Below are 27,273 nucleotides of genomic sequence, written 5' to 3' on the forward strand. Positions count from 1 at the left end.
GATAACATAGTACCAGCATTCTCTGCTGCTTTTCCTTGCTGTATTGATATTCAGTGTTCTTCTTCCTCAGCAGCAGAAGTCTAGGAACATTGTCGGACAAAGTACCTTTCAAGACAAGTACTGATGTCCAGATGATCATTGGTAATATTTTATTGACATCTCTTTTCATATTCTGCTGGACATAAAATGCAGTGTTTGGATTTGTTTGCTATCCTTTTAAAGTATTGTAGTATGAATAATATTTGAAGTGTTTGAAGTATTAGAAGCAATTGCCACCAGGTACATTTATTTTCTACTGTTTGGTATATGTAAAATCTAATATTCTAGTTTGGAATATATGAAATATTCTTTAGATGCTTTACATATTGAACAACTTATTTTATATGTCTTATTTTATAAATTCAAAGAACTAAAAGAAAAAACTGTCACAATTATAAACTTGTCAGCTGCATTCCTCATATCCTGTTTCTTTTATCAGAGAAAGGGATTTGAATGAAGGTTTCATAGCTAGTGCCTCTTACATGTATTGCAGTAAACAGCTATAGAATTTTATCATGAAATCATCTATCCTCACGTGCAGTGTTTTTAGGTTGTTACTATGGTAACATTTCCATTTGTGAATTTTTGTGTAGTTAAAATATGTAGTCATCACACCCTACTACCTTTGGCTTTTGATTCCTTATATAAATAAATCATTGTGCTACCTGCATGTTATTGAGTTGCAGCAGACAGCACTTAACTGCATCCCATAAGCTCGAGGCAAGGGAAACAGAAACAGCAAAATGAAAGAAATGGGAACATTTTGTTAAATTACATTTTAAGATTGTCCTGATGGTGCTGGTAAAAATTTAAATGTTTCTAAAGAAGAGTGAGAGCATTGCCAGTTATTCTCTGAGATGCTTTAATTTTTATAAGTGTGTGATAATGAAATTGGTTAGGTATGGTAGCAGTAGGAGGTAAGGAGAGCTTTAGTCTGTCAGCTAAATGGGTGCTAAATAACCCAACACAAGTAATGACCCTTCAGAGATTCAAGAGGCTCATTGGAAAAACAGACTTTTTTGCATGTTAGCCTTATTACCAGTTTGAAATTTATCCTCTTTTCAAGTATTTAAAAGTTGTTCTCTTTATTTGTCTTCTGATTATGAAATCAGACTGTAATATCTTATTGTTAATTTGGAATAAAATAGTCTATAATGTTCCCTTGTATCAATTGCTGCATTCTAGTAAAGATGCCTACTGTTTTTGTTTTGTTTTGCTTCCTAAAGCCCCCTGCTGCTGTTGATTACACCTAGATCTGCTACTGATTGGAACTGTTAAAAGGCAAAGATAATGTGGATGGCTGCTGAATCATTTAATTGTACGACTAATAAGACAGAGTCACACTAGAGTCTTATATGTAAAGTGACCAAAATATACTTCTGTGTTTTAATAATATTTAGAGTGAAAAATACTTACTGAAAATAGGAAATAGCAACAACCTAATTTTATTACTAAGGCATAGAACTGAATCTGATCAGAGGAAAGGAAAATGTTAGAGAAAATCAATTCTAGCATGCTAGTCGCTAGCAATTGAGTACTTTTTTCTTTTTTATAAAGATGAAACAAATGGATAACTATGTCCATGAAACTGTGAATGCAATAATTGAGAGTGTAAAAAATAAAATGCTAAGGAAATTAATTAAAAGTGATATATTAAAAATAAGCCATCTCCTGAGTAGCTTATATTTTTAGAATCCTTACTTAGAATTTCTATAATAAAATGTCTTTGATAGCCATGCCTGTGCTAAGAGGTTCCACAGGTAACAGTTTGTGGCCTATTTAAAATGTGAGATAATTACTGCTTGCTGGAATAAGCTTAGACTTAAGGGACTATGGTTATGCTACTGTGTGTTTAATGATAACTTACACTATTACCAGTGTTCTCTCTGTTTATTGTAATTAATTACTTAAATAGCTTATCCTTCCAAAGACTTTCTGAGTTACTATGTGCAAATTTTATCTAAATCATAATTTGTTTGAAATTGTGCACACTATAACTTTAGTTGGGAAAAAAAAACTAGTGTTGCTTTCTGTTTATTTTTCTTTTGTGATGTTTTATTTTTGGACGGGTTATAAAATCTTTAGATCATATTCTAAATCGTTCTCAAACTCACTATGTATTACCATTAGCCTTGGTTTCTTTAGCCATATGACTACTGGGATTATAGTGTGAGATACTGATACTGCACCTTACTCTTCGTATTCTTTCAAGTTATTGAAATATTGAAATGAGGGAAGTGGCGTAAAAGATACTTTTCAGTGGCTAGGAGAGGCTTGTGAGGAATGAAACGTAATGGTGATTTGATGAGGAAAAGAGCACTGAGATGTGTGCTAAGGACAAGGTACTAAAGAGCGCTTTACATGGGACACTGACAGTAGGAGTGCAGAAGAAGACAGTATGGTGTTATGTCTTTGTTGATGTCTTATTAGCTATTCCGTCCACCTTAAAATAATGCCTGAATAGTTTTACATCTCACGTATGTTCTTACAAAGATGTAAGATTTGTAAGATAGTAAACAATCGTGTGGTAAGTTCATTGAAGCACTACTGTTTATTCTGTTGTCTCTCATCTTGAGGCAGTGTGTAGCATATTAATCCTTACTATGTAACATAGCCCAGCTTGGTCTGGCTTCACCACAGAAAAATCTTTTTGCCTCACCAACTTCCTCAATGTACCTGGCTTGAAGTAAAATGAGGAAGTTAAAATAGTAAAGTGAGACGGCTATAACACAGTAGTACAAACTAGGAAAATAGTTTCGAATCCTAGTCGGAGCTCAAGGTATTGCAGGATGTGATTTCTTCTGACATCTATGAAGGACACGCTCTTCCAGAACTTTCTCATAGTCCTTTTGAAGACTGATTTCTCCCTGTCTATAAGTACATATTTCTCTATTTTATTAAAACAAAACAGACAAACAAACAGTTGTTTGGATTAGAGCTTGCCCTGTCAACACAATTTCAACTTAATTACCATTATAAATACCTTGTTTCCCACTCATATCACAATAGGTGCTAGGCTACCATCATGTGAGTATGGCAGCTGTAAAACAGCTTTGTTAATATGGTATGCTTAGTTAAAACAGCTTAGTTAACATGCTGTCCAAGAGCTGGGAACATATACATTGAGAAATAAATTAAGCATTCTGATAGTTAATGTTATGTATAGGAACCCACAGCTGTTGGTTTATTTGTAACTAATGCTCTGGCATAATTGGGATCTTTACATTCTTTACATTTATGTCTCCAATTTTTGTACTCAATCATTTTCCCAGTTTAATCTAGCATCAGAAATGGGCTAAGTTTGAAACTTAGCCTATTATTTTCTCTATTTTATTTCACCATGTTGGGAATAATAAAAATTATCCTACGTCTCCACTGTATAGACTTCTGAATTCTTAAGAAATATAACATTACCATGTTAACCTTGTGGAAATAATTATCTATAGCAGGTAGATTTTCGTGTACAACATTGACAAGATAGAAACTTAATTTAGAATTGTTGTTCCTGGACTCTAGTCTTCTACCAGCATCTTAGAATTCTTGGAGATTTTAAGAACCAAGACTTCTTGAGCCTCCTTAGTACATAGAAAAATTCTAAGAATGGAATCAATAAATTTATTTTAGTAAGATGATTCTCATGTACTTAATGTTTGAATATATGAATACACACATACATACACAAACACATCACACTCATGACCAAAGTTAATTGATTTTAATAACTATAAAGTATGTAGAAGTTTGATTTCTTTCCTTTCTTATATCTTATTTGCTATAATTAATGCTGACATTTTGATTAGAAATGGCACCATGAGTTACAACTTTTTGCTTATGAAAAAAAAATGACTGATCACTGCTATTAGTTAAGTGTGCTATGAATGTAAAGGCAAACACAACTACATATATTACTCTGTATAATTTGTTCTCCCCATTTACTAATGATGACGTAAGACTGATGTTTTCAGGTATTATTTTAACATGTAAATATACTTGTATTATTATTTCCCCGAAGCTAGGAAATCACGGTCAGCTTGGGTCAAATATTGAGACCTGTTATTCAGTAAGTAAATGATAAAAAAAGAAAGGAATAAAGAAGAATGGAGTTTAAAGTTGTGTCTGTTGATTTGCAGATCAATGGAAAAGCATATGATCACCATGCATAAAACCTCGGATTTAGCCCCAGCCCAACTCACCACAAAGCAAATGCAAAGGAAATAAATAACAAAATAGTTAGCAATCAATAAAGGAGATCAAAGCATAAATAATGACTACTATAAAACATCAAAAATGGGCAAAGGACATAAGTGAGAATACATTCTGTATCTATTAACTAAGGTACTACTAGCGTCATTACTGCTGAAGTCAGTTTATAAATTCACTTCAATCCTTGTGATAATGGCAATCATGTTTTGTAAAAATAGGGAAGCATATATTATAGTTCATATATTATAGTTCATAATCTTGGAAAAAAGAAAGATTAGGTAATTGTCAGTTTCTAATCTCAAAACTTGGAACTCCGTTACAATCATTGAGATGGTAGTATGAGCATGACAGACCTGTAGATGAGTTCAGGAGAATTGAACGAACACTCTACACTGTATTTGTCAGTAATCTCTTGAGTACAGTGTGCAGTTTCAGACAAATGACCAGTGTTCATCACAGCATTGTCAAGCACTGTATGACTAGGTGTGCATAGTGTAGGGTATACATGCAGTGGAATATTACCCCGAAAACATAACTTGGATAACTTGAGTCATTATACAAAATCAAATAGGCTAGTCATGAAAAGACATGTAAAATTTTACTATTCTCTAGGAGACAGAAATTCTAGTGATTTCTAGAGTTTGAGAAGGGGTATTTGGACATTTATTATCAAATAAAGTACAGTGTCAGTTTTATGGGATTGAATTACTGAAGTATTTGCTAGTGACAGTTATATAGTATGCATATGTGTAATACTGCTACATTGTATACTTAAAGAAAATATTAAATTTTATAATGTCTATTTTATGTGAAGTGTTATAGTAGTTACATATGCCTTAGTTTAAATAATTTCTAAATTCCTTTCAATACCTAATCTAATGGAAATGCTTTGAAGCCATTGTCTGTGTTGCTTTGGGAAATAATTAGAGGAAAAGGTTTGGTTTTGTTGTCACTTTTCTTTTTTTCTATTTGTTTGTTTTGTTTTACCAAGACAGGGTTTCTCTGTGTAGCCCTGGCTGCACTGGAACTCATTTTGTAGACCAGGCTGGCCTCAAATTCACAAAGAGTCACCTGCCTCTGTCTCCTGAGTGCTGGGCTTAATTAAAGATGTGTGTCATCACCAGGCAAGAGAAATTCTATATCAGTTCAGTGCCAAGTCAAGTTTTATCATCAAAGACACCTTCTTACTGTGCTCTTCACAATCCAGTGCAAAACTCAAAAGCTAGATGTGTGTGCATACTCAGGATTTTAGTAGCTACTTCCAAGTTATCTCTTGTGTACATTAAGTAGACTTATGTATCTTTTGACAGAGTTCTTTGCATAATGTGTGCCATTTTTCATCAGTGAAGCAGTATGTATGACTGTGTAGATAGTATTTGAAGGTGTCTGGTCTATATTAGTGTCTTTTAGCAGAAAAAAACTCTTTGATAGTTTTTCCCCTTAAATCGTAATATATTTGAGTAACTACTTATTAATTACATTGAATAGGAAAACTGTCTCTGTGCTAAACTCTATGCCATCTACATGTACTTATTCATTAAGCTTTACTTTTTCTATATATCTGGAAAAATATTTTTGAAAAAAATTTTGATTACTGTCAGTAGTTTTGTGAACAATCTTTAAACATGGTAATTATTGAGATACTTAATAGGAATGTAGTTTAAAAATGTATGATTTGGGCAATGATGGTTTTAGTTAAAAGTCTTTTGTTATTGTATTTATTCTGTAGCATGTGTATGTGTTAATTAAAAATTGAAATTTCTATTGTATTATCTTCAAATTTTTTAGTTTTATGTATAGCAAGTTTCTGTGAGAATGTTTTCAAACATCCTCTATCCTGGCCTTTCCTTTTATACAGTTTTTTTTTTAAACCTAAAACCACTTAACTCAACAGAATTTTATATAAATCTTTGGAACCAAAATGTTCTCTTAGGCTTGTAACAGTGCTTTCTTTGTCAAGGTAAAGGCTGGGGTCTTCTTTTCTAGGCCACAGTAGACACCCCTGAAAAGCAGACATTGTAGATGTGATAGCAGTGCAGGCCAGTCTCTGAGTTTAAGGCTAGGCTGCGTTAGTCTGTAGTGAGTTCCAGAATAACCAGGGGGAACATAAACAACAACAACATAAAATCAAAAAGCTTGGGTCCTTGAATTACTATGCTTTCAATTATATTTTAGTATAATTAATCTAATCCTTCTATTGTTAGTTAATGACTATCCTCACTTATTATTGAGAAATAACTGTACAGCATGTTCATTTCTTTAAAGTTAGAATTTCAGTTGTCAAATACCTACATTGAAAATAGTTAAAATGATGTATGGTTTGAAATGAGTTTGAAAGTTCCTAAGGACTAGATTCGTGTCCTCTCACACCAACATCATCTTCATCCCTTTGCCTTTTCTTTCTCTTGTTCATGCTGGAGAAAAGCAGAAGTGCTATTGCAGATGTGCTATCTCAGAAGCATATTAGTGTTGAAAGCCAGTATTTTGTAGGAAGATACTGAAGTGATAGTTTGTTGCTACAGATCAAAAATTACTGCCAAAAAGCAATAGGTAAAAAGAAAATGTCCATTTGAAATCTGTCAGACTTTCAGTTCTAGGTTGATACTTTTTTTATCCATAATAATGTAATAAGAATCAGGTAGGAAACCTGATTGCCAACTAGAGAATTGTCTTTTTTGTTCCTTGTACTAGTTTACCATTAATGAAGAAACTATGAGTATTTTCAATGTATAGCACTTGGTCTGTGATTACATTCCCCTTCTCCTTTTTTTTCCCCCCTCAAACCTGGACATTTTCTTAAATGTAAACTATTTAAATTCTGTGCAGTTATACTAATTTTAGAATGAGGAATGTTACATATCAAGATGGCTGATTATTTTAGTTTATTTTCCTATTTATTTAGGCAGGAAAAACCCAACATTGGTATTCTCTGAAGGCTCAGTTAGTAAAGAGACTTATCATTACCAAACCATTGGAGGTGTTATAGGGGCCGTTTTTATCGTATAGCTAGTGTTCATCGTTAGTGAATATTGGTGTGTTAAGTGCTTACTGGGTTAATTCTTGTGAAATGAGTACTCACTGTATTTATTGAAAAAAAACAGGCTATCAAAAGTTTAACAATTTATCTCAAGTTAATGATAGTCTGAACAAAGTGTTAACAGAAAAGGTTTCTGTGAGTTCCCTTCTGTAGGAATAATCACATCTGTCCATGGAAAGAAGAAATGGTGATGGGCAGACTTTGTCTTACATATTGCTTTCCTCCTTTAATTCTCTCAAGGGACAGAGAGTCACTGTCTGTTGCCTCTTCTTCAGTACAAGCAGAAGTATTATGATTGGCTTATACATGATCAAATTTCTGAATTCATTCACTTTAGCAGTTTGAATAAAAAGAATGTGGTTAGGATACAATTCGGAGAAAATGGAAAATTAGAAATTAGGCTTGAGGAGTGCTTAGTAGGACCTGAGGTGATTTGTGGCAACTATTCAGATATGTATATATTCTTCATTCAGTAATGTTTATTTAACAACTCATGTATGTCTGACAGTAAAACAGAAAATGTTTGGAAAGAAAATGGTCTTAAGGAGAGGAATGAGTTGAGAGAAGTACTGATACTTGTTACTAAAGGGAAAAAAAGAGAAGAAAATTGATTATCACTACTTAGTTAATAATAGAATTCTAAAAGACAATTAGAAAAGTTGGATGGATATAGATCATGAATAATTTTGATGATCTCTATGAGTATACCTTAATAGTCATTATGCTTAGCATAGATATTACTATATTTAATTAACAAAGTATATATGTTGAATAATAGTAAGATTTAATATGATAAAAAATAATGAATTATGAGACAAAGTATAGGATTTTATTTATATTTCTTTCCCAAATATAGAAATTTCAGAATTCATTTTAAGTTTATGTAGTTAGAAAGACTATATTCATTATTAAAAAAAAACAGAGAATATCCTCTTACATATAAAGAATTCCTTTCTCTTGATCACTTCTTGTTTGTCCAGAGATTTTAATTTGTAATTAGTTTATCTATTTATATTTTCACAAAGTAAGTATATCATACTACATCATGTTTTTTCTGATTTTAATATGTTGAATACATTTTATAGGTATATTTTTATTTTGAATTCTTTTTTTCTTTTTTATTGGATATTTATTTACATTTCAGATGTTATCTCATTTCCCCATTTCTTCTCCATAAACCACCTATCCCATTCTTCCTCCTCCTTTTAAATTTTATATCATTTAATTACAAACAAGTATTTAGGTCAGTTCTAGGTTGAGGAACTAGCAATACATTGATGCAGATAGTCAAGGAACAAGCAAGACAATAAACGCAAGTAGCTAGTGTGATCAAGCTATATATGCCATTCTTGATGCTTGACCAAAATGGAAATACTCACCTTAAGCCATGGATAATTTTATCAGCAGTATCTACAGCATCAAAGCTCAGCAGAATAGCATTCTTTAAATTCATAATCTCACTATGCAAAGTTAAAATATCTAGAGAGGTGTCAGAATTATGCCAAATACCCTGCCTTGCCTCAAGTTTTTAGACCTTGTGTGACAGAGAATCAAAAAGAGAAGTTATGATGACTCTTGTATTTTCTTAAATGTGACCAGTTATTTGGACTGAATCATGTACTGGTCTAGAAATCAATCCAATATTGAAAATAACAGTCTTCATTTGGAAGGCAGGTTCTGGACATTTTCAGAGACATATATGGAAGTTAGCTGCAGATCTCTATGATGTTGTTACCCAGAGATAAAGTTGGGACAGGATCTGGATTTCAAACAAGTACTAGTTCATGTGTTAAGGCTCATTTAATTGTCAAGTTAAAATTACTTTTGTTTCTTCTACAGTATTTATTGTAAATTGCACTGACTGTATACTTTCTGATTGTGTTAGTGTGTTGAAACCTGGCATGTCTGTTACAGGGGTCTATCAACCAGCTTTTGTCTTAGTTCTCTGAGTATCACAGAACCTTGGTTTTCTGTAAAAAGCTTGCAAAGTATTGGAAGAAGTGAGTTAGGCTTTAAACAAAAGCAAGAGGGTAGGTGGCTTGATTATTGCTGGTATAACAGCTTTAATTACGTTAATTGCTAGTACCACTGCTTCTGCAATTGCTTTGACAAAAGAAGTTTTAAGACAGCTCCTTTTGTTAATCATTTAGCAAAAAAAAAAAAAAAAAAAAAAGTTACTAAAGTGTTAAGTATGCCAGAAGATCTAGATAGGCATTTGGAACATTGGATTCTTATTACATGTTTATATTATTAAAGGTAACAATTCCTTATTGATGATTGTTTACAGGTTCATCATTATATCAGCTTCTTTTTTCATAGATTTGTCTAAGGATGTGTAATTTCGCTTGTTTGGTTTGGTTTCCTTCCCTATGTATGTTCTCAGATTTTTTTTTTTAACTTGATGACTTTAGTGGTTTTCCCTCTTCAGTTTCTGAGTAGTTGAAACTGTGTAGCTATGTTGTACCACATCTGGCTTTGCATTCTAAATTCTTAATGCATATTTGGAACATTCTATATTTTCCAACTTTTACATATTGGGCAAACAACTATAATTATTTTAATTGATATTTCTTTGTGAGTACATTATGTTACTGACTCTACATACACATGTACTCACAACATGTAAGTACGTATTTATGTATGTATGTATGTATGTATGTATGTATGTATGTATGTGTAACATTCATGATGCCTATGCACTACCTGTTTGGCTCTTTTATTCAGACATTTCACTCTTCTCGGTTTTTTGTACAGGTTTTCTAAAATAGGTACTGATACCTTGTTCACCAAGTAGAAGATTGAATTGGTCCCTCCTTCCACATCCCTCCCATGTTAGTTGTTCTTCCTCCCTCTTGATACTGTGTTTGTGTTTTTATGTTGTGGTCTATTTGAAGGTCAAAAGCCATTGCATTATTTAAAAGATTCTCCACCCCAAATCCTAGGACTAATTTTTGGTCCATTGCAGAAAGCTCATGTCCTTTGACATGTACAGTAAAGGGAAAGGTTTTTGTAAATTGGACAGTACTTTCTAAATGTAAACTGTTATTGTTAATTTGTGTTTCATAGTATATATGTACCACTTTTTTGTTTCCATAGTAGGCAGGTGACTTTACTAACAGAAAGAACGACTTCTTCAGTCTGCTATAATGTTTTATCTGAACATTTATAAAGCACTTTTACTGTTCCCCTTTTCTTTATCGTATTCATAGAAAAGAATTATATCTCAATGAATAGTTGCTGATCTTATTCTTAATTAAAATAATTTTATCTCCCTTTTTAGTATTTCCCTTCATCATCCCCTTCCTTTTATCTTTCCAGCTATGAACTATAATTAGGTAGCATTAACAGGATATGTTTACTTTAGTTAAATTATTCAAATTATTGATTTTACTTATCAAAGGTTAGATCAGATTATTATTTGAACTGATAATTAATTTGTAGCCTAATAATCGTCTCATATTTACATTCAGTGTGAGGCCGTTCCCCGTTTATAGTTTATGATCTCTAACGCTGACAGTTTCAAAATAATTTTATTTTTTGGGGGGGAAATGAATCTAATCTAGGAGACATGCTTAAAGATTGGGTTAAAAATATATAGTACACTTCAGTATAACGTGGAGTATCTCAGCCACAATTTTCTCCATTTTATAGATAAATTCCAGTTGAATCTGCTTTTGGATGAGGAAAACAGTATTGTATTTTTGGCCATAGTAGAATAATTTTTTAAAAATTTTAATGAGTGTTCTTGTCATTTTTTTTAATGATTGCTACTGAAAACAATATAACATAACTCAGATTCTGTTGCACAGATAACAAAAGTCAAATGCATAACTTCTGTGCTTCTGGAAACATAGCAAAGACAACCAAGCAAAGCAATGTGGACAAGACTTACAAATGTACTATGCCTTTGAAGCAGTGTTTCTACTAATTTGTAGTTCAGTTGATCATTTTATCTGGGAATTATACTGAAGCGTATTGATTTTTATTGCTTAATTGAACATTTTTCAAGTTCTTCCATGATAGTAATGAATAAATCAAGTCCTCTATTTCCTTTATTCTTGGAATGTGTAAAGAGATTAATGAAAACAAATCATTTTATGCTTTGAGTGGAGCTATACAAGTCTTTAGTGTCATGAGAATTTAGGGAAGAAGTTGAGGAAAGATGAATTTCTAGCTGACTCTTAAGAGCATGTGGAATTAGGTAAAGTAGTGGCTGCCAAAGGCATTTTGTGTGTTGAAGTGCTAAAGCTTTCAGCTTGATAGTTTCAGTGTGCAGAACCAGCTGAGTTACCTCCCTTTAGGGGTATTCTTGCCAGGCATAGTCATGAACATTTTTAATCTCAGCATTTTAGAACAGAGTTTCTTGGAGCTCTGTGTGGTTGATCTGCAGAAAGAGGTTCAGGACTCTGTGGGCATAGAATTAGACCATTTCTTGGGAAAAAAGTGTTCTCTGATTTTTCCTTGTAAAAATTTGACTGCCCCATAAGTCATGCCAGTTATTAACCTTTCTCCTTCATGAACCTGATGAAAACCCTGGGTTTTCTATACTTTGAACAGAAAAAGATGTACAGCTTCTTGTCCCTGAAGGTTGATACATACTATTTCTTCTGGATGGGGAATGCCTACACCCTCCTTATAGTCTGTGTAAAAGCACTGTTTACAATCTATACTTTTATTTAACCAAGATCAATCTAATCTTAAGCTGTAACTAGTTGTATATCTGAAATTTTATGAAGAATTTTATCTATATTAATGTTGTCAGAACTATTATAAAGACCACTGATAGTGTGCTCAGCTTTTATTCAAAGCCCCATAAAGGATTTATTTAATCTTTCTCTCAGTCATGAAAGAGTGGCATTCTCCTACACTGGGGGCATTGAGTCTTCTCAGGACCAAGGGCCTCTCCTCCCACTGATACCAGATAAGGCCATCCTCTGCTATACATGCAGCTGGAGGCATGAGTTGCTCCATGTTTAGGTATGGTTGATGGTTTAATCCTTGGGAGCTCTTGGGTATCTGGTTGGTTGATATTGTTGTTCTTCCTATGAGTTTGCAAACCCCTTCAACTCCTTCAGTCCTTTCTCTAACTCCTCTAATGGGGACCCAGTGCTCAGTCAAATGGTTGGCTGGGAGCATCCACGTCTGTATATGTCAGGCTCTGGCAGAGCCTGTCTCTGATACAGGAGACAGCTGTATCAGACTCCTGTTAGCAAGCACTTCTTGGTATCCTCAATAGTGTCTGGGTTTAGTGACTGTATATGGGATGAATCCCCAGTTATGGCGGTCTCTGGATGGCCTTTCCTTTAATCTCTGCTCCACACTTTGTTTCCATATTTCCTCCTGTGAGTATTTTGTTCTCCCTTCTAAGAAGGACTGAAGTATCCACACTTTGGTATTCCTTCTTTTTGAGCTTCCTGTGGTCTGTGAATTGTATCCTGGGTATTCTGAGCTTTTGGGCTAATATCCAATTATCAGTGAGTCTATACCATGTGTTTTCTTTTGTGACTGGGTTACCTCACTCAGGATATTTTCTACTTCCATCCATTTGGCTAAGAATTTCACGAATTCATTGTTTTTAATAGCTGAGTAATACTCCATTGTGTACCCATTCCTCTGTTGAAGGACATCTGGGTTTTTTCTAGCTTCTGGCTTTTTAGAATTTAATGTAAATGAAGGCACAATATACTAAAACTTATGGGACACGATGAAAGCAGTGCTGAGAGGAAAACTCATAGATCTGAGTGCCTCCAAAAAGAAACTGGAAAGAGCATACACAGCAGCTTGATAGCACACATGAAAGCTCTAGAACAAAAAGAAGAGAATACACCCAAGAGTAGTAGACAGCAGTAAAAGATCAAACTCAGGCCTGAAATCAACCAAGTAGAAACAAAAAGAACTCTACAAAAAAATCAACAAAACCAGGAGCTGGTTCTTTGAGAAAATCAACAAGTTGGATAAACCCTTAGCCAGACTATCCAGAAGGCACAGAGACAGTATCCAGAGTAATAAAATCAGAAAAGAAAAGGGAGCCATAACAACAGAAACTGAGGAAATTCAAAAAAATCATCAGATCCTACCTCAAAAGCCTATACTCAACAAAACTGGAAAATCTGAATGAAAAAAAACCAAATTTCTAGACAGATACCAGGTACCAAAGTTAAATCAGGATAAGAATATCATCTTTTATCTAGAATTTAATTATGTCTTGAGAAAATAATTGAAATAAAATAAAAACATCTTGCAAACCAAGAGAATTTTAGAATTTATTAGTCATATGCCATACCTTATTTATGTTTATTTCTGTGTAGTTTTTAAAAAACAGCCTTAAAAATTAACCAAAGATATTTTGTACTTTCTGTCAAAAGTAGACCAGATTTTTCTCTGAAATACTTTTTCTTATTATTGCAGTTCAGGGTTTTGTTTTGGTTTTTTTTCACCCCTTTTTCATAAAGTATAAGGATACTTGGGAACACTTGTGGTTAAATTTTTCCCTAAAAACATATTAATTTGGTGAGTTTTAATTATTACTTTATGACATATCATCACTAATTTTTACATGGTCCTTGCATTTTATTTGTGTGATGTTTTACCTATGAAGTTTTTCTATTACATAGTAATTTGTGACATCATTAGTTTCTCAAGAATTTTTCTAAAAATTTAGTATTTCAAAGCTGCATATAAGTGCTGTGTAGTTTTTAATCACTTAATGGTATAGTCTAAAGTTAATTTGCTAACGCTAATCCCAAACAGAAGGTGAGTTCTTTTTCCTGCTTGTACTTAGGCTTGAACCACTGGATGAGTCAGATGCACAGACTTCGCAGGATATGACTTGTTCTTTTAATCTTACTGATTTTACTGGAAGAGGAGAAGCCCTGGTCCTACGGCAAACAAAGTTGACAGCTTCCTAACTTGTGCCAGAATAGCTTCAGTGCAGTTAAGAGCATGTGTGCACATGCATGCTTGAGTTCATGAGTGCTTGTGTGTGTTTGTGTGTGTCCGTGTGTCTATTTGTCAAGTTGGTTGTAAATTGAGTGGCAGAATGTGAATCCATAGCTTTTGGGATTTCAATCAACCACACTACACACTTTAGACTATTTGATAACAACTTCAGAGTCTAGTGTGACTTACTTATAAATTAACATAGCAGCAAAGAATCCACTATATAAACTTTCATTTGATTTGTTAGGCTATTTATTTACTCATTGTTAACTCATCTGATTGGTCCACAGTCATGAAAAGTTACCTGAGTTTTGGTGGATTCTCATCAGTCAATAGAGCAATAGTATCCTGCTTGATAAAATTGTTGAAAGGAGTTACCATATGTAAATTGCTTTGAATAACACTTCCTAAATTCTTTGATTCTAAAGTCTTTTTAATTCCTAGTACTGCTTCTTACTAAAAACAATGAATTTCTAAGATGCCTATTGCGTAGCTTGAATGGGAATGGCTCACATAGGCTTATAGATTTGAATGCTTGATCAGCAGATAATGGCATATATAGATGGTGTGGGAAGAGTGTTACTGAGGGTACGCTTTGAGATTTAAAGTCATTAAGCTAAGCTCAGCATCTGTCTATTTTGCTTTCCCTGTCCATCCCCCCCTAGCTGTCTATTGATCAGGATGTAGAATTTCTAGCTCCTTCTCCAGCATGATGTTTGTCTGTAGGGTGCCATGCTTCCCTCCATGATGACAGTGGACTAAACCTCTGAACCTGTAAGCAAGCTTTAATGAAGTGCTTTCCATTATATGAGTTGCCAAGGTCATGGTGTTTTATCACATCAGTGGAATCCCTAACTAAGACATAAGTGGGTCTGTTCTTTTGAAAGCTAGTAGTTGGGGACTGTAGACACCCTTCATGTTGCAAGTTTCTTCCTCGTCTACATCTAAAGACAGCTCTGGAATCATATGAAGATAACTGACAATTGAAGACAATTTGGTATTTAAAACATATTTGAATACTGAAATGCCAAGTGTATTAATAGTCTATAGGAGAAACATTTTAGTCTTTGAATCTTTTACATACTATATATTTTCATTACGCATATTGTATTAAGATATTATTTTAACAGTATAAAAACTATAGGCTCTAATATATTTTAATTTACCTTTGATCATTGCTCTTGGTGTTGAAACTTACAGTCCTGTAACTGATTATTAGACAACAGTTGATATGTCTAGATTATGGTTGGTAGAAATGAGTCTCAATATTTTACTAATGGGTGATATTTAATGTTGAGTGACATGTATTCAGACAAATGATTTTATATATAATTTATTTGGCATTGTAGATGCATTTGTCTTGTGAGAATCAGACCCCCTATTGTCAAATGAAGTATTCTATAAAGGTTTGGAGTAAATAAATAATAAAACTACTTTGATATACAATCTAACAATATTAAATATTAAGACTTAAAATGATTGATTTTAATAGTTAATTAACCTATTTAAAGCCCATGTAGCTGTCCTGCATTAAAGAGTGAATTTTAAATAGAACTTCCGACTTTTTATCTTGTCTCCTTTGTAACTGTAATTGATATTTTAAAGAATATTATTGTTTTTAACCATAGATTTACCTTAACTTTTTGCATTTCTAAATAAAAACTGTGGGTTTTATTCTTTGCAAAACTTATAAAATATTCAATTGCTTTACCTTTTAAATATGTAAATAAAGCTTCTAAGGATTTTTAAAGACGATTTCTTTTTAGAGGCACTGTCATATTTTAATTTAAATATACCTCATAGTGAGTACAGTCTACCGATAATACCTACTTATTTTTGTTGTCTTCTTGTTATAAAATTCTAAAAAGTAGTTTGTTGAATCTCTTTGGTGTGGGTTTATTATTTTTTGCATGTAAAAGAATACCATTTAGTATTTTTTAGTGCTTCATTTAATTAATTAATTATTTTTTAGTTTGACATCAGTTAGGAATCCAAACAATTGAATGCTGTTGATAAGCATTTAAAAAAAAAAAATCTGTCTTTAGAATGTGCACTTTACAAAGCTAATGCTAACTAAGTCTTCTAAGCAGTGAAGGAGTGACCGTAAGCTGGAGCAGTGAAGCCTCACAGACAATGTGAATAGATTAGTTAGAACTTGTAATACTATTTTTTCATACTTAAAATATAATACTGTTTTAAATGTTAAGTATGTAACATCAATGTGTTACCCACCCATTGCTAGCTAATGAGACCTTTAATTAAAAGGGTACTTACTTTACATAAAAATATCATAATATATTTAATATACTTTAAATTCCACCTTCACAATAAACCTTTAAACTTTGACATAGCCATTGTATTATAAGCTTTCCATATAAAACTTTTCAGGTAGCTACTTTTTTTTTTCCAGGTACTTTCATATTCAGATTTAGTCTGGTAAGAACCAGACTTTAGAAAACATTCCACCTGTCTTTAAGATTAATTTAAGATCATGAATGGAATTTCAGCCCGATTTGTCAACTCGTATTATTAGGGTAGCTTCAAAGAATTTCAGGAAAATCAGTCTCAAGTTTTTAATTTTGTGTTTTGCAGAGCATAATACATGTGTACGATAAGAATAACAAAAGAAATATGTATCTTTTCCAAGGTATAAGAATGTATATTTCTCTGCTTCTAAATTTAAGAAAGTAAGATTACATTGATTTATTGTAAAACATGGGTATTAATTTTATTAGAATTTAGACACTGATTAGCATAATTTAAGGAAGTCTATCAATTATTGATTTAATTTTTCATTGTCTAAGAGGCATGTTTTCAGCTTTAAATATTTTCTCCCACAGAGAAGCTAGGTGATTAGGTTGTAGCAAGTATAAAATTGATGTCAGATTTGTCAAAGCAAACTTTAGGAGTAATGGAGCACTAAATATATAATTTTTAAAAATATCACACCGATAAGATGAGCAATTTGTGTTTTTTTTTTTGGTCTGACATTTACACATAAATAATTCATTCAGAACAATTATTTCAATGATTATAGATACATTTGTTTAAAAATCTTTAATATTCTGTTTGTAATACAGTTTTGTGGGTATATTTTTGAACTACAAATTGGGTTTTTCCTAGTAATTTGATTTCACACTTAAAAGCAGCTTTTTATTTTTGTTTTTACAAGGTTGTCCCAAAAGCAATAATAAACTTAACCTTTTTATTCTCAAAACTAAAGTAGTCCTAGATATTTAAAACAAAGCAATACAAACTGGGGCCACAACTTTTTCTGTTATTTCTGAATTAGATCATTATTTAAATCTGTCTTCAAACAAAAGGAAGAGCACCATCCATGCTCCCAGTAAATTACCTGAAAGTCTTCATGTTTACTTTGAGTATAAATACATTTTAATGTCTTAGTTTTGATATATAGTCTTCATAAATGATGATATTGGATATTCGTCATTGTATAGAGGAATGATTGTAGATTAGTATGTTTATAATTAACTTCATATTCTGGATTTTGGCTGTTACCATAGACTTGTCAAATTCTAGCAGTGGTTCCCAACTTCTTCCGTTCTTTCATTCTTTTGTTCTTTCGTTTGTCTGTTCTTATTTCCTTCCTTTCTCTTTTTAAAATTAGATATTTTCTTTATTTACATTTCAAATGTTATCCCCTTCCTCTCTTCCCTCCTGCCCCCTGCCCCTGGAGAACCCCTATGCCATCCCCCCTTGCTTCTATGAGGATGTTTGCCCACCCAACATCCCACTCAGGCCTCCTTGCACTGGCTTTCCCCTACACTGGAGCATCAAGCCTTCACAGGACCAAGGGCCTCTCCTCCCATTGATCTCCAACAAGGCAATCCTCTGCTACATATGCAGCTGGAGTGTCTGTCCATGTGTACTCATTGGTTGGTGGTTTAGTCCCTGGGAGCCCTGGGGGGTCCGGTTGGTTGATATTGTTGTTCTTCCTATGAGGTTATAAACCCCTTAGATCTTTCAGTACTTTCTCTAACTCCTCCATTAGGGACCTTGGGTTGCAAGCATCTTCCTCTGTATTGGTCGGCTCTGGCAGAGCCTCTCAGGAGACAGCTATGTCAGGCTCCTGTCAGTATGTACTTCTTGGCATCCACAATAATGTCTGGGATTGGTGACTATATATGGGATGAATCCCCAGGTAGGGCAGTCACTGGATGGCCTTTCCTTCAATCTCTGCTCCACACTTTGTCTCTGTATTTGCTCTCATGAGTATTTTGTTCCCCCATCTAAAAAGGACTGAGGCACTCACACTTTGGTCTTCCTTCTTGAGCTTGGTGCTGTGACTCTTTATAAAGTTCCTCATGTTATGGTGATCCCCAGCTCTACAATTATTTCATTGCTACTTCATCATTGTAATCTTTATGCTGTTATGGAGTGTAATGTAAATATCTGCTATGCAGTTTATCTGATATGTGACTCCAATGAAAGGATAATTCAACCCTAAAGCGGTCATGACCCACAGTTTGAGAACCATTGTTCTAAAAAATTAGACTTAGTGCTAATTTTATTGAATCATTTTTAGAATTTTAACTATCACAATCAAATAAAAAAATTCCCAAGGACCTTAGGATCGGAGATGAATGTGATCATGTTCTTCAGCTGTGTGGAATTCTCCTCCCATATCGATCATTGATCAAGGAAATTTCCCCAGATAAGCTCAGGTTATGGCCTGTTGGAGGCATTTCCTCTGTTGGTGTCCCTCTGCCAGCTCACCCTAGTTTGTTTTAGTTTTTGTTTTCTCAAAACAGGGTTTGCCTGGCTATCCTGGAACTAGCTCTGCAGACCAGGCTGGCCTCACACTAGCAGACACCCACCTGTCTCTGCCTCTTTAGTGCTAGGATTAAAGGCCTGTGCCACCACTACCCAGCCCATAACTGCCCTTCAAATTAAGAAAATTTGCTGTTTACATAATTTTGAATAAGAATTTATGAAAATGTTTTTTTAGGAGGGAACATTATAGTTTGTGTAATTTGTACTTTATGGACATCGAGGACATCAAAAATAAAAAAGTAGATTAGGGTGTAAATCACCTTTCTATTAACATGATAAAGTACCAACTTATTGAAGGGCAACTCTATTTGATTCATATTTTTAGATGTCTCTTTCAGTGGTTGTCGGAATTCTCAGAAAAACGCTGGAAATCCCTAGTGACCTCACCAAGTATCAAACAACTACAGTATAAAGAATTATTTTCTCATGTGAAGACACTGAAAAACTTTACATTTTATTGTATTTTTTTAATTCCTGAAACTGTAGCATTTTTTAAAAGAAAATAATCATGAATATGACATACAATTATTGTGGCCGTCTATGGTGTGAATAACCGAGACCCTCCTAATTAATCAAGAATTGTGGACATAAATTGTGGTAGCTATAATGGAGTGCCAGACAGCCGTTAGAAATTGCAATTTAGACACAAGGACAACACTCATTACAATTTAGTACTAATTTATTGTAATTTATTGTAAAACTTAGTGATAGTTGTACATAATCAGTATGTTTTCCATTGATAACATGTTCTCTAAATGTCCACAGCAAAGACAAGTGTCAAGTATAATACAATAGAATGTTAGCAATGTCATTTTGTATTAATTCTATTATAAGTAATTTTAATTGGCTGTATTTTTTGTATTTTCAGTATTCTTAAATAAAGTGTAAGTCATTGCTTTGTTAAATGCTATAAAAATAAAATTTGCAGAAACTTTCAGTTAAGATTTTTATAAATTTTATTAAAAATAAATGTTATTCCACATTGATGTAAAGATTATAAATGAAGTCAAGTTTTTTTTGAAGCACTGTTTGCATGGAATTTTTTTTGACATGGTTTTGCTCTTGTGTACAAGTCCTCAAGCATGTAGTAACAGACTGGCCCTGTATCCTGTAGAAAGCTTGTTGATGTCTGCATTGTTCATACAGTCATTTCATTCTGTCTAGTATTCTTTCCCAACCATAACAGAGAAAATCTATTTCATCTTTGTTTTCATTCTCGTCTAGGCAATTACATTTGGTGACTGTCTTCACTATATGCAATGTATAAGTCTGTGTCTGAAACTGGACATCCTCTGCAGTCAGAAGAACAAGAAGTAGGCATTGACCCCTTGTTCAGTTATTCAAATAAATCAAGAGGTAAGTTTTCTATGCTGTGTGCATATGCTAGGAACTTAATGGAGGGCCTTCAGTATGTTCTACTCATACTATGGTGTAAGTCTTTTGCACGTAGCAAGTCAGAAGAAATTTAAGAATATTTTGCTAGATATGTGTAGAATGCTCTTGATTCTAGTTATTACCCATAAAGTTACCTTTGTATTAAAGGTAAAAGATGCTTTAATCAAATGATTAATAATTTACTTCCATTCTTTAAGAAAAGTCATACACTAGACAATGCCTTTAATGTAGAAAGTCATTGTTGAAATACAAATACCCTTTATCAAATTTTGAAGAATCCTGAGCTGTTGGTGTTGAGCTTTCAGGTAATTTACTCTCCTCTCCATATATTAAATTGAGCTCAGTTCTAGAATGAACTTTTTAATAATGTTTCATTTTTTCCTTTCTTTTTATAAATAATTCAAATTTGTATCACACTCTTGTTTATATGTTCAGTGAAATTGTTAAATTGTGGATCATTGAAAGGTATGCATTGTTAAGGTTCTGTTCTTTTAAATGCCTTAAATATCTATGTATCAGAACAATAAATGATTTTTTTTCATATTTACTTCATGGTAGACTTTCTAAAAAAGAAAAGTTTGTTAAATATCTTATAGCCTTACCCTTATTTTTGAGTAGTTCATTAAGCATTTAAAAATGTTATTGCTCAAATGACTACTAGTATTTTTTTCATTCATAAAAATGTATATATCAAGATTATAAAATCTATTTCAAATAAAGTATTTGAAACAATTCATTTTTTATGCTTAAAATAAAGTTATTTTTACCTGTATACTGATGCTGAGGTCTACCATGATGTTTTGGTAATTTAAAAAACTGACTCCTAAAATGGTCATTTGTATGAACAAAAGCTCTTTATATCTGCATATAGTGGTATGTGTGTGTGCGTGTATGTGTGTGTGTGTGTGTGTGTGTGTGTGTGTGTGTGTGTGTGCGCGCTCGCGCATGCGCGCGTATGTGTAATACTTTAGTGCCTTGTATATTCTATAAATGCCATTGATAATTTTGTTTAAAATATTAGCATTTGTTGTTCAAAATTATTTTGGGATTTTATTTTTTTGTTGTTATATAAGGACCCAAAAAGCCTGCTGTTTAGATTTTGACAATATGAAAATTAACTTTGATTATTTCAGTTTGAAATATCTTACCATGTGAGAAGGCCTGAAAGCTTTTCTTATGATATTTCCCTTAAATTTAATGCCTGTAATATGTACCTATAATTCCATAAATGCTTTAAAAGTGAATATATATTTGTAATAGAAGTATATAAAACAATTTTGCCAATACTTTTCAGAATATTTCTTGTTTATTTGTTTATTTGAGAAAATCATTTTCCATTGTGTTTTAAGTGAATCTTTTTTTCTCTAGGATATTACATTAAATATTGAACATTTTAAAACCCTGGTTAAAAACATTTTAAATTAATTTTATCTTATATTGTCTAAAGGAATGAGTAGTTACCTTTCCTGAAAGGGATTTCATTTATATCCTAGCCTAACATTTCTGTGACATACCAAGTTATTAGGACTGAATTGATGTTTTAAAGTGCCATTAATTCATTTACCCCAAATGTTCATTAACAATGTAAATGTATGCTGATGTTCTATGAGACAAGGAAGTGACTAATGACTCTTCCAACTAACAACACTTAAAATGAATAGAAACTTTAGATAGCTAATCTTGAAGTAATCAAGACCCTCATTCAGCTTGGCATCTCTGTATGCTCTAAAACAGCTGTCAACTGTTAAAAATATATACAAAACACACATACGCTCAGGCATATAAGGAAAGAAAGATATGTAAATAACTGGTTTTTCTAAGACATAAAGGTTACTAACCATAGTGAGTTTTGTGTGTCTTATATGTAAACATTTTATACCAAGTACCTGTTTGGTCTTCTTTGCTTGCACTTTGTACACACAAAAATTGTGTATTCTATTTTCTTGGGGTTGTCATATTTACTTGAATAATCATTACCTTTAGAGTTCATTTTAATGTGTGTCTTACATTTCTGGAAGTATTTTGAAGCTCTTTTTACATTTCTGCAATACACTGTAGGTTATTTGTGTGCTACACAATGACTGAGTCCTTGTTTAAACAGATAAACATTGGATTTGGGTTAGTAGTTTTTCTACCTGGAGTCATCTCCAATTAAAAACAATCCTGTTAGAGATTGCATTAGTAAAGCAATCTTCTGTTGTATCAAGTCTGAATTTTGACATTTGTAAAGAAATAGCACTAGTAAATGATTTTGAGAATTCTTTTGAAATTAGAAAGGAAAATGGGATTAAATTTAAAAAAGCCTCACCTTTTTTTTTTTAAAATTTTTATGGGGGTAGATAACAACTGTCCTTAAATATGTATGAAATCATTCAGCATATTTCCATGTTAATTATTCTTTGAATCTTTTTTCTAATTAATAACCTCTACAGAAATATATATTCCCTGTGCCTTATCAAGTTTGGTTTTGTGCTTACATTACTACCTTAAATTTCAGAGTCTGTGGTCAAAGAGTTGACCAAATATCCATAATCACACTCAAGTTAACCCACATAATATTTTTTAATTTCATAATTATATGTTCTTACCATCCTGTAATGATAAATGAGAATAATTATCTTTGACTAGGCTGATAGTCTGGAGGTATAGGGGATGTCAGTGAGTCGATTCATTAGGATTACCATTTGTTTCTCCGTGTTATAACAACCAAGGCATTCACTAACATTGGGAGAAGATTTTCCCTATTGTTTGTCTTTGAGAATAGTATTTTGTATTATATTGCCAAAAGTTTTAGCTTGAATTTTATATGACACAATACTCTGCTTCTTACTTTAACACTAAATAATTTTTACTGTTAAACATTATTTATTTCAAAGGTTTCTATCCTTAGAAATATTTTAAAATTACCTACTTTAAAATACAAATTATCAGAAAGTGGTGTCACATACCTTTAATCTCAGTAATACAGAGGTCAAGGCGGGAATAGGAGAAATCAGGCCTCTGAGTTTTAGGACAACCTCCTCTACACAGAGTTAAAGGACATCCAGAGCTGCACAGAGTAACCCATTCTAGGGAAAAAAACAAAAAAAACAAAAAACAAAAACAAAAGTGTTCAGAGTACTTTTTAACCAAGTATTGCCCTTTAAATTTGTTTGTCCCCTGTTTCCCTCATTTCTGAATCCTATAGTTTCAGAACTAAGAGGGAGCGACATTGTCAGTAACTAACTTCTTAGAGTTAGCTTCTGCATGTTCTTGATTGCTCACCAGAATTGACATTTTATCCTTAGAGAGAAAATAAAACATTAACAAATTACACAAAGAAATAAAGAGGGGGTGGGCAGTTCTAAGAATTCAAATTGGGTGGTGTTGCAATGAGTACTTATAAAATTGTCAGGGAAGGCCTCTGAGAATGTGAGGATCTGGCTGTATGTGAATGACAAACAAGAATCCAGGCATATAAAGATGGTAACTGTAGCAGGAGTAGCATATCTCTTAAAAGCAGAGTTCACACAATGTAAATTCTCAGGAAAGGAGTAGTAAAATTGTTGACAGTAACTGAAAGGAGCTTTCTATAGCCCTGACATCAAGGCTAACTATTCACAAAATGGCATAGAATGGCCAAGAAATACAGATTTATTTTGTTTAAACTGAGAATTACTTAATAGTCATCTTACATACTGTTATGTGTATGGACCCTGTAATTTCTTCTTGGGTCATATATCCTTCCAACTACATGGCATTTTTTAAGTGATGGTTTCTTTATAGCTTTAGAATATCTTTAAAATTGGCTTTTTATGTTGTAAAAAACATAAAAAATGTTTTTACATTTCTCTTCCAAATGAATGTTTGTTTCCTCAACATTTTAACAACTTAATTTGGACAATTTAATGGTGAAATAATTTTTGGTAACTCAGAAAAAGGATGCTATAATATTCCACATATACCTGAGGATTCTTCTGTCTGGTTCATTTTATAGCATGCAACAATTAAAAGATATTGAGTGTATGCATACTAGCAAGACTTTTCTGTTGATCCAGGGTGTGCATATGAGTATGTATATACTTGCATATAAGTAAACTTGTATATATGCAAGTTTTATTTGGGGCAAGGAGGGCATGTAATCATTATTTTGCTTCTGCTGATGTAATGGAGAATTCACTCCTCTAGGACATATTAGAACAGTGTGTTTAATGCTCTTCATTTCAATTTGCTAGTATCACAATTAATACAATTAGGGTCACTTTAAATGAAACTATTAACAAATTGGCTAATTTACTTTAACAATGTCAATGTGTTCTCACAATTACATTTGCTTTAATTAGTGTATAAGCTATTATTTAATAGCATACTTCACATAGAAAAATGTAGTAATGAATTCTTACCTCCATTAAAGAAAAACTTTTAATGGCTTAACTGATTTTTGTACAAGAGCTTCTGGCTATAAAGTGGTAGAAGACACATGGAAAATCAGAAAAGAAAGCTTGCAAAAATGTACACAAATACCAAATTCTTTTGGTATTTTTCATGTTTGCCATTACATGTCCTTTTTATTATAGTATAAATATGATTAAAATTGTTTATAGCTGTTAGGGAAGGGAACATGTGTCCTGGACAGCTATAGTAGTGTTGAGTTCAATTTTGTCTTCTTAATATTTCAGTAATATTTGAATTTTTGAATATAAGAAAATCACTCCCAATTAATTATGTTAATGAAGGAAAATATATATGTTTGTCTAATATAAAATAAGCAAAAATAGTTCTCAAAAGTACTTTGCTTAAAATACTAATCTGGGTATTTCTTATCTTAGTGTTAAGTCTTGAATTTTGGAAAAGTTTCTCAGAAGGACATACAGAGTAGTTTTCCACTCCTGTGATTCTCTTTTAAGAAAATATTTGTTATTGTTTATTTATACATGTGTGTTTTTGAGTCAGTTTATGCCACATATGTGTGACTATTTAAGGAGGTAAGAAAACAGTATCAGATTTTTTTGGGCTTGTAACTACAGGGAATTATGAGCCAGCTGATCTAGATCCTTGGAGCAAATTCAGGTGCTCTGGAAGGGCAGCAAGTTTATAAATACATATATGATCCATATTATTCAATGCAATAAGTTTAAATTGAGAAGCCTTTGGCCTAGTTTCTGTTACTTTAAGTTTCCTGTCTTTTTTGGCCTATTAATAATAAAAAAATGTTTGTAAAGATGTAAATTTAAAATATAACATGTAAAAGGTAACTAGGCATTAAATGTTTAATGAAAAAATTTGGGAAGCTTAGAGGATTTACAGTGAAAAGACTAGTTGCATCTCATTTCACTGAGATTCAGGACTATCTTCTAGTTTCTCTTTTTTCATCAGTCCCCAGCCCCAACCTCCTCTGTCCTGCTTCTTTCTCTCTTTCCTCTTCTTCCTATCTCATTAAGAAAATATATTGATAATAGATCAGTTTTATTCCACCTCTTGCTGGTTCATTGTACTATTTATTTAGGTCTGACCTATCTATTTATTTAAATATTATTTGATGTTTATTATATATACAATAATTTTCTTGTATAAATATAACAAGTACATAATTTTATTATAATAATAAATATAAATTATATTTATTTTTTTATTAAAAGATCTTACTATGCATTCCAGTCTGGCATGAGTCTCTCTATACAGACCAGCCTGACATCTAATTCCTGGGTGTGTACCTTTCTATGCCTCCTGAGTGACAGGGTTATAGGCATGAGTTTGTAATGTTCTCTGTATCTTCTGAGAAATTGTCTAATACCTTCTTGAAATAATGTCCTTTGGCTTTAATCCTTCTTAGGACTCAAGGTCAGTTCTCCTCATTAGAGCTGCAGCATCTCAGAAGCACTTTCCAGTCCTGTAGTATATCCATTGTTGCCTGGATTGACTTAAAAAAAGCAAAAAAAAAAAAAAAAAAACAAAAAACCCTTTGCAGTCTGACCTTCTGTATTTATCTGATTACTTTTCAACAATCAGACATGATTTCTCATAGAATTCAAGATTTACCCAGAATAGTCATATCACTAAAAGCAAACAGATTTGATGTGCCTGACCCTAGAATAGATAGCCCAAGAATAGGTGCACTCAAATTTTAAAAAGGGCAAAAACAAAATGTGTTAGGGAAGAGTAGTATTTTCAACAAACAGTGCTGCACACAGTGGCCACCCATACACATGTGCATGACTGACTTGGGCTCTGCCTGTCTGTCTTTGCATACAGTTTGAGATAACAACAGCTAATACAAAATGAATTACAAATCTAAACGAAGACATCATGATGTCTAGGTCAAAATGTGTTTGATGATAGCTTTTTAGATAAACTCTGAAAGTAGTATCCATAAAAGAATGAATGAAAAAAAACTGTTAAGTGAAAAGCAAAAATATATTTTTGTATGGCACAGTTAAAGGAATAAACCATCAGCCAGAGTGAGAGGAGTCTTTTAACTACGAATCTCTGCAGTGTGCCTAGGTAGTCAACACATCTGAAGACCTTCTAATGAAGAGGGAAAAAAATACTCAGTTTAAAAATGGGTGGAGTAGAAAAGGAGCAGAAGTCATTGCTGACCTGGATATATGTCATGTCTTATTCTTGAACTCTAGAGACTAAGGCACAGTTGAAGTCAGGAGCTAGATTATCCACTGTGACAGGTGTCAGTCACTATTGAGGTGATCAAGCTGAAGTAATGCAAGGACAGGAGGTGAGCAGGTGAACCATTAGTTCCACAACCACTGTGATTGTGAGTATACATGGTTGAAACACTGTAGAACTTGCTTGTCTTTAGAATTGAAGAGAGAGGGGGAGGGGGGAGGGGGAGGGGGAGGGGGGGGAGAGAGAGAGAGAGAGAGAGAGAGAGA

At 32.9% G+C, this 27,273-nt stretch overlaps 1 protein-coding gene across 3 annotated transcripts in view; it reads left to right on the forward strand.

Annotated features, from left to right (window-relative positions):
* The window catches only part of Tbc1d5 (TBC1 domain family member 5), a 441,474-nt gene that overhangs the window by 141,394 nt on the left and 272,807 nt on the right, over positions 1 to 27,273 (forward strand). For 2 of the 3 annotated variants that reach the window (XM_028766551.1, XM_028766553.1), the window contains exon 3: positions 20,237 to 20,368. In XM_028766551.1, the coding sequence (XP_028622384.1) occupies positions 20,272 to 20,368 (97 nt within the window). In that variant the 5' untranslated portion in view covers positions 20,237 to 20,271. Of the gene's footprint in view, positions 1 to 120; positions 142 to 20,236; positions 20,369 to 27,273 lie in introns of those variants that run through there. The other variant, XM_028766552.1, reaches the window with a different exon arrangement.

Source organism: Grammomys surdaster, unplaced genomic scaffold (genome assembly GCF_004785775.1).
Source record: "Grammomys surdaster isolate TR1022 unplaced genomic scaffold, NIH_TR_1.0 169, whole genome shotgun sequence".
Taxonomy (NCBI): Eukaryota; Metazoa; Chordata; class Mammalia; order Rodentia; family Muridae; genus Grammomys; species Grammomys surdaster.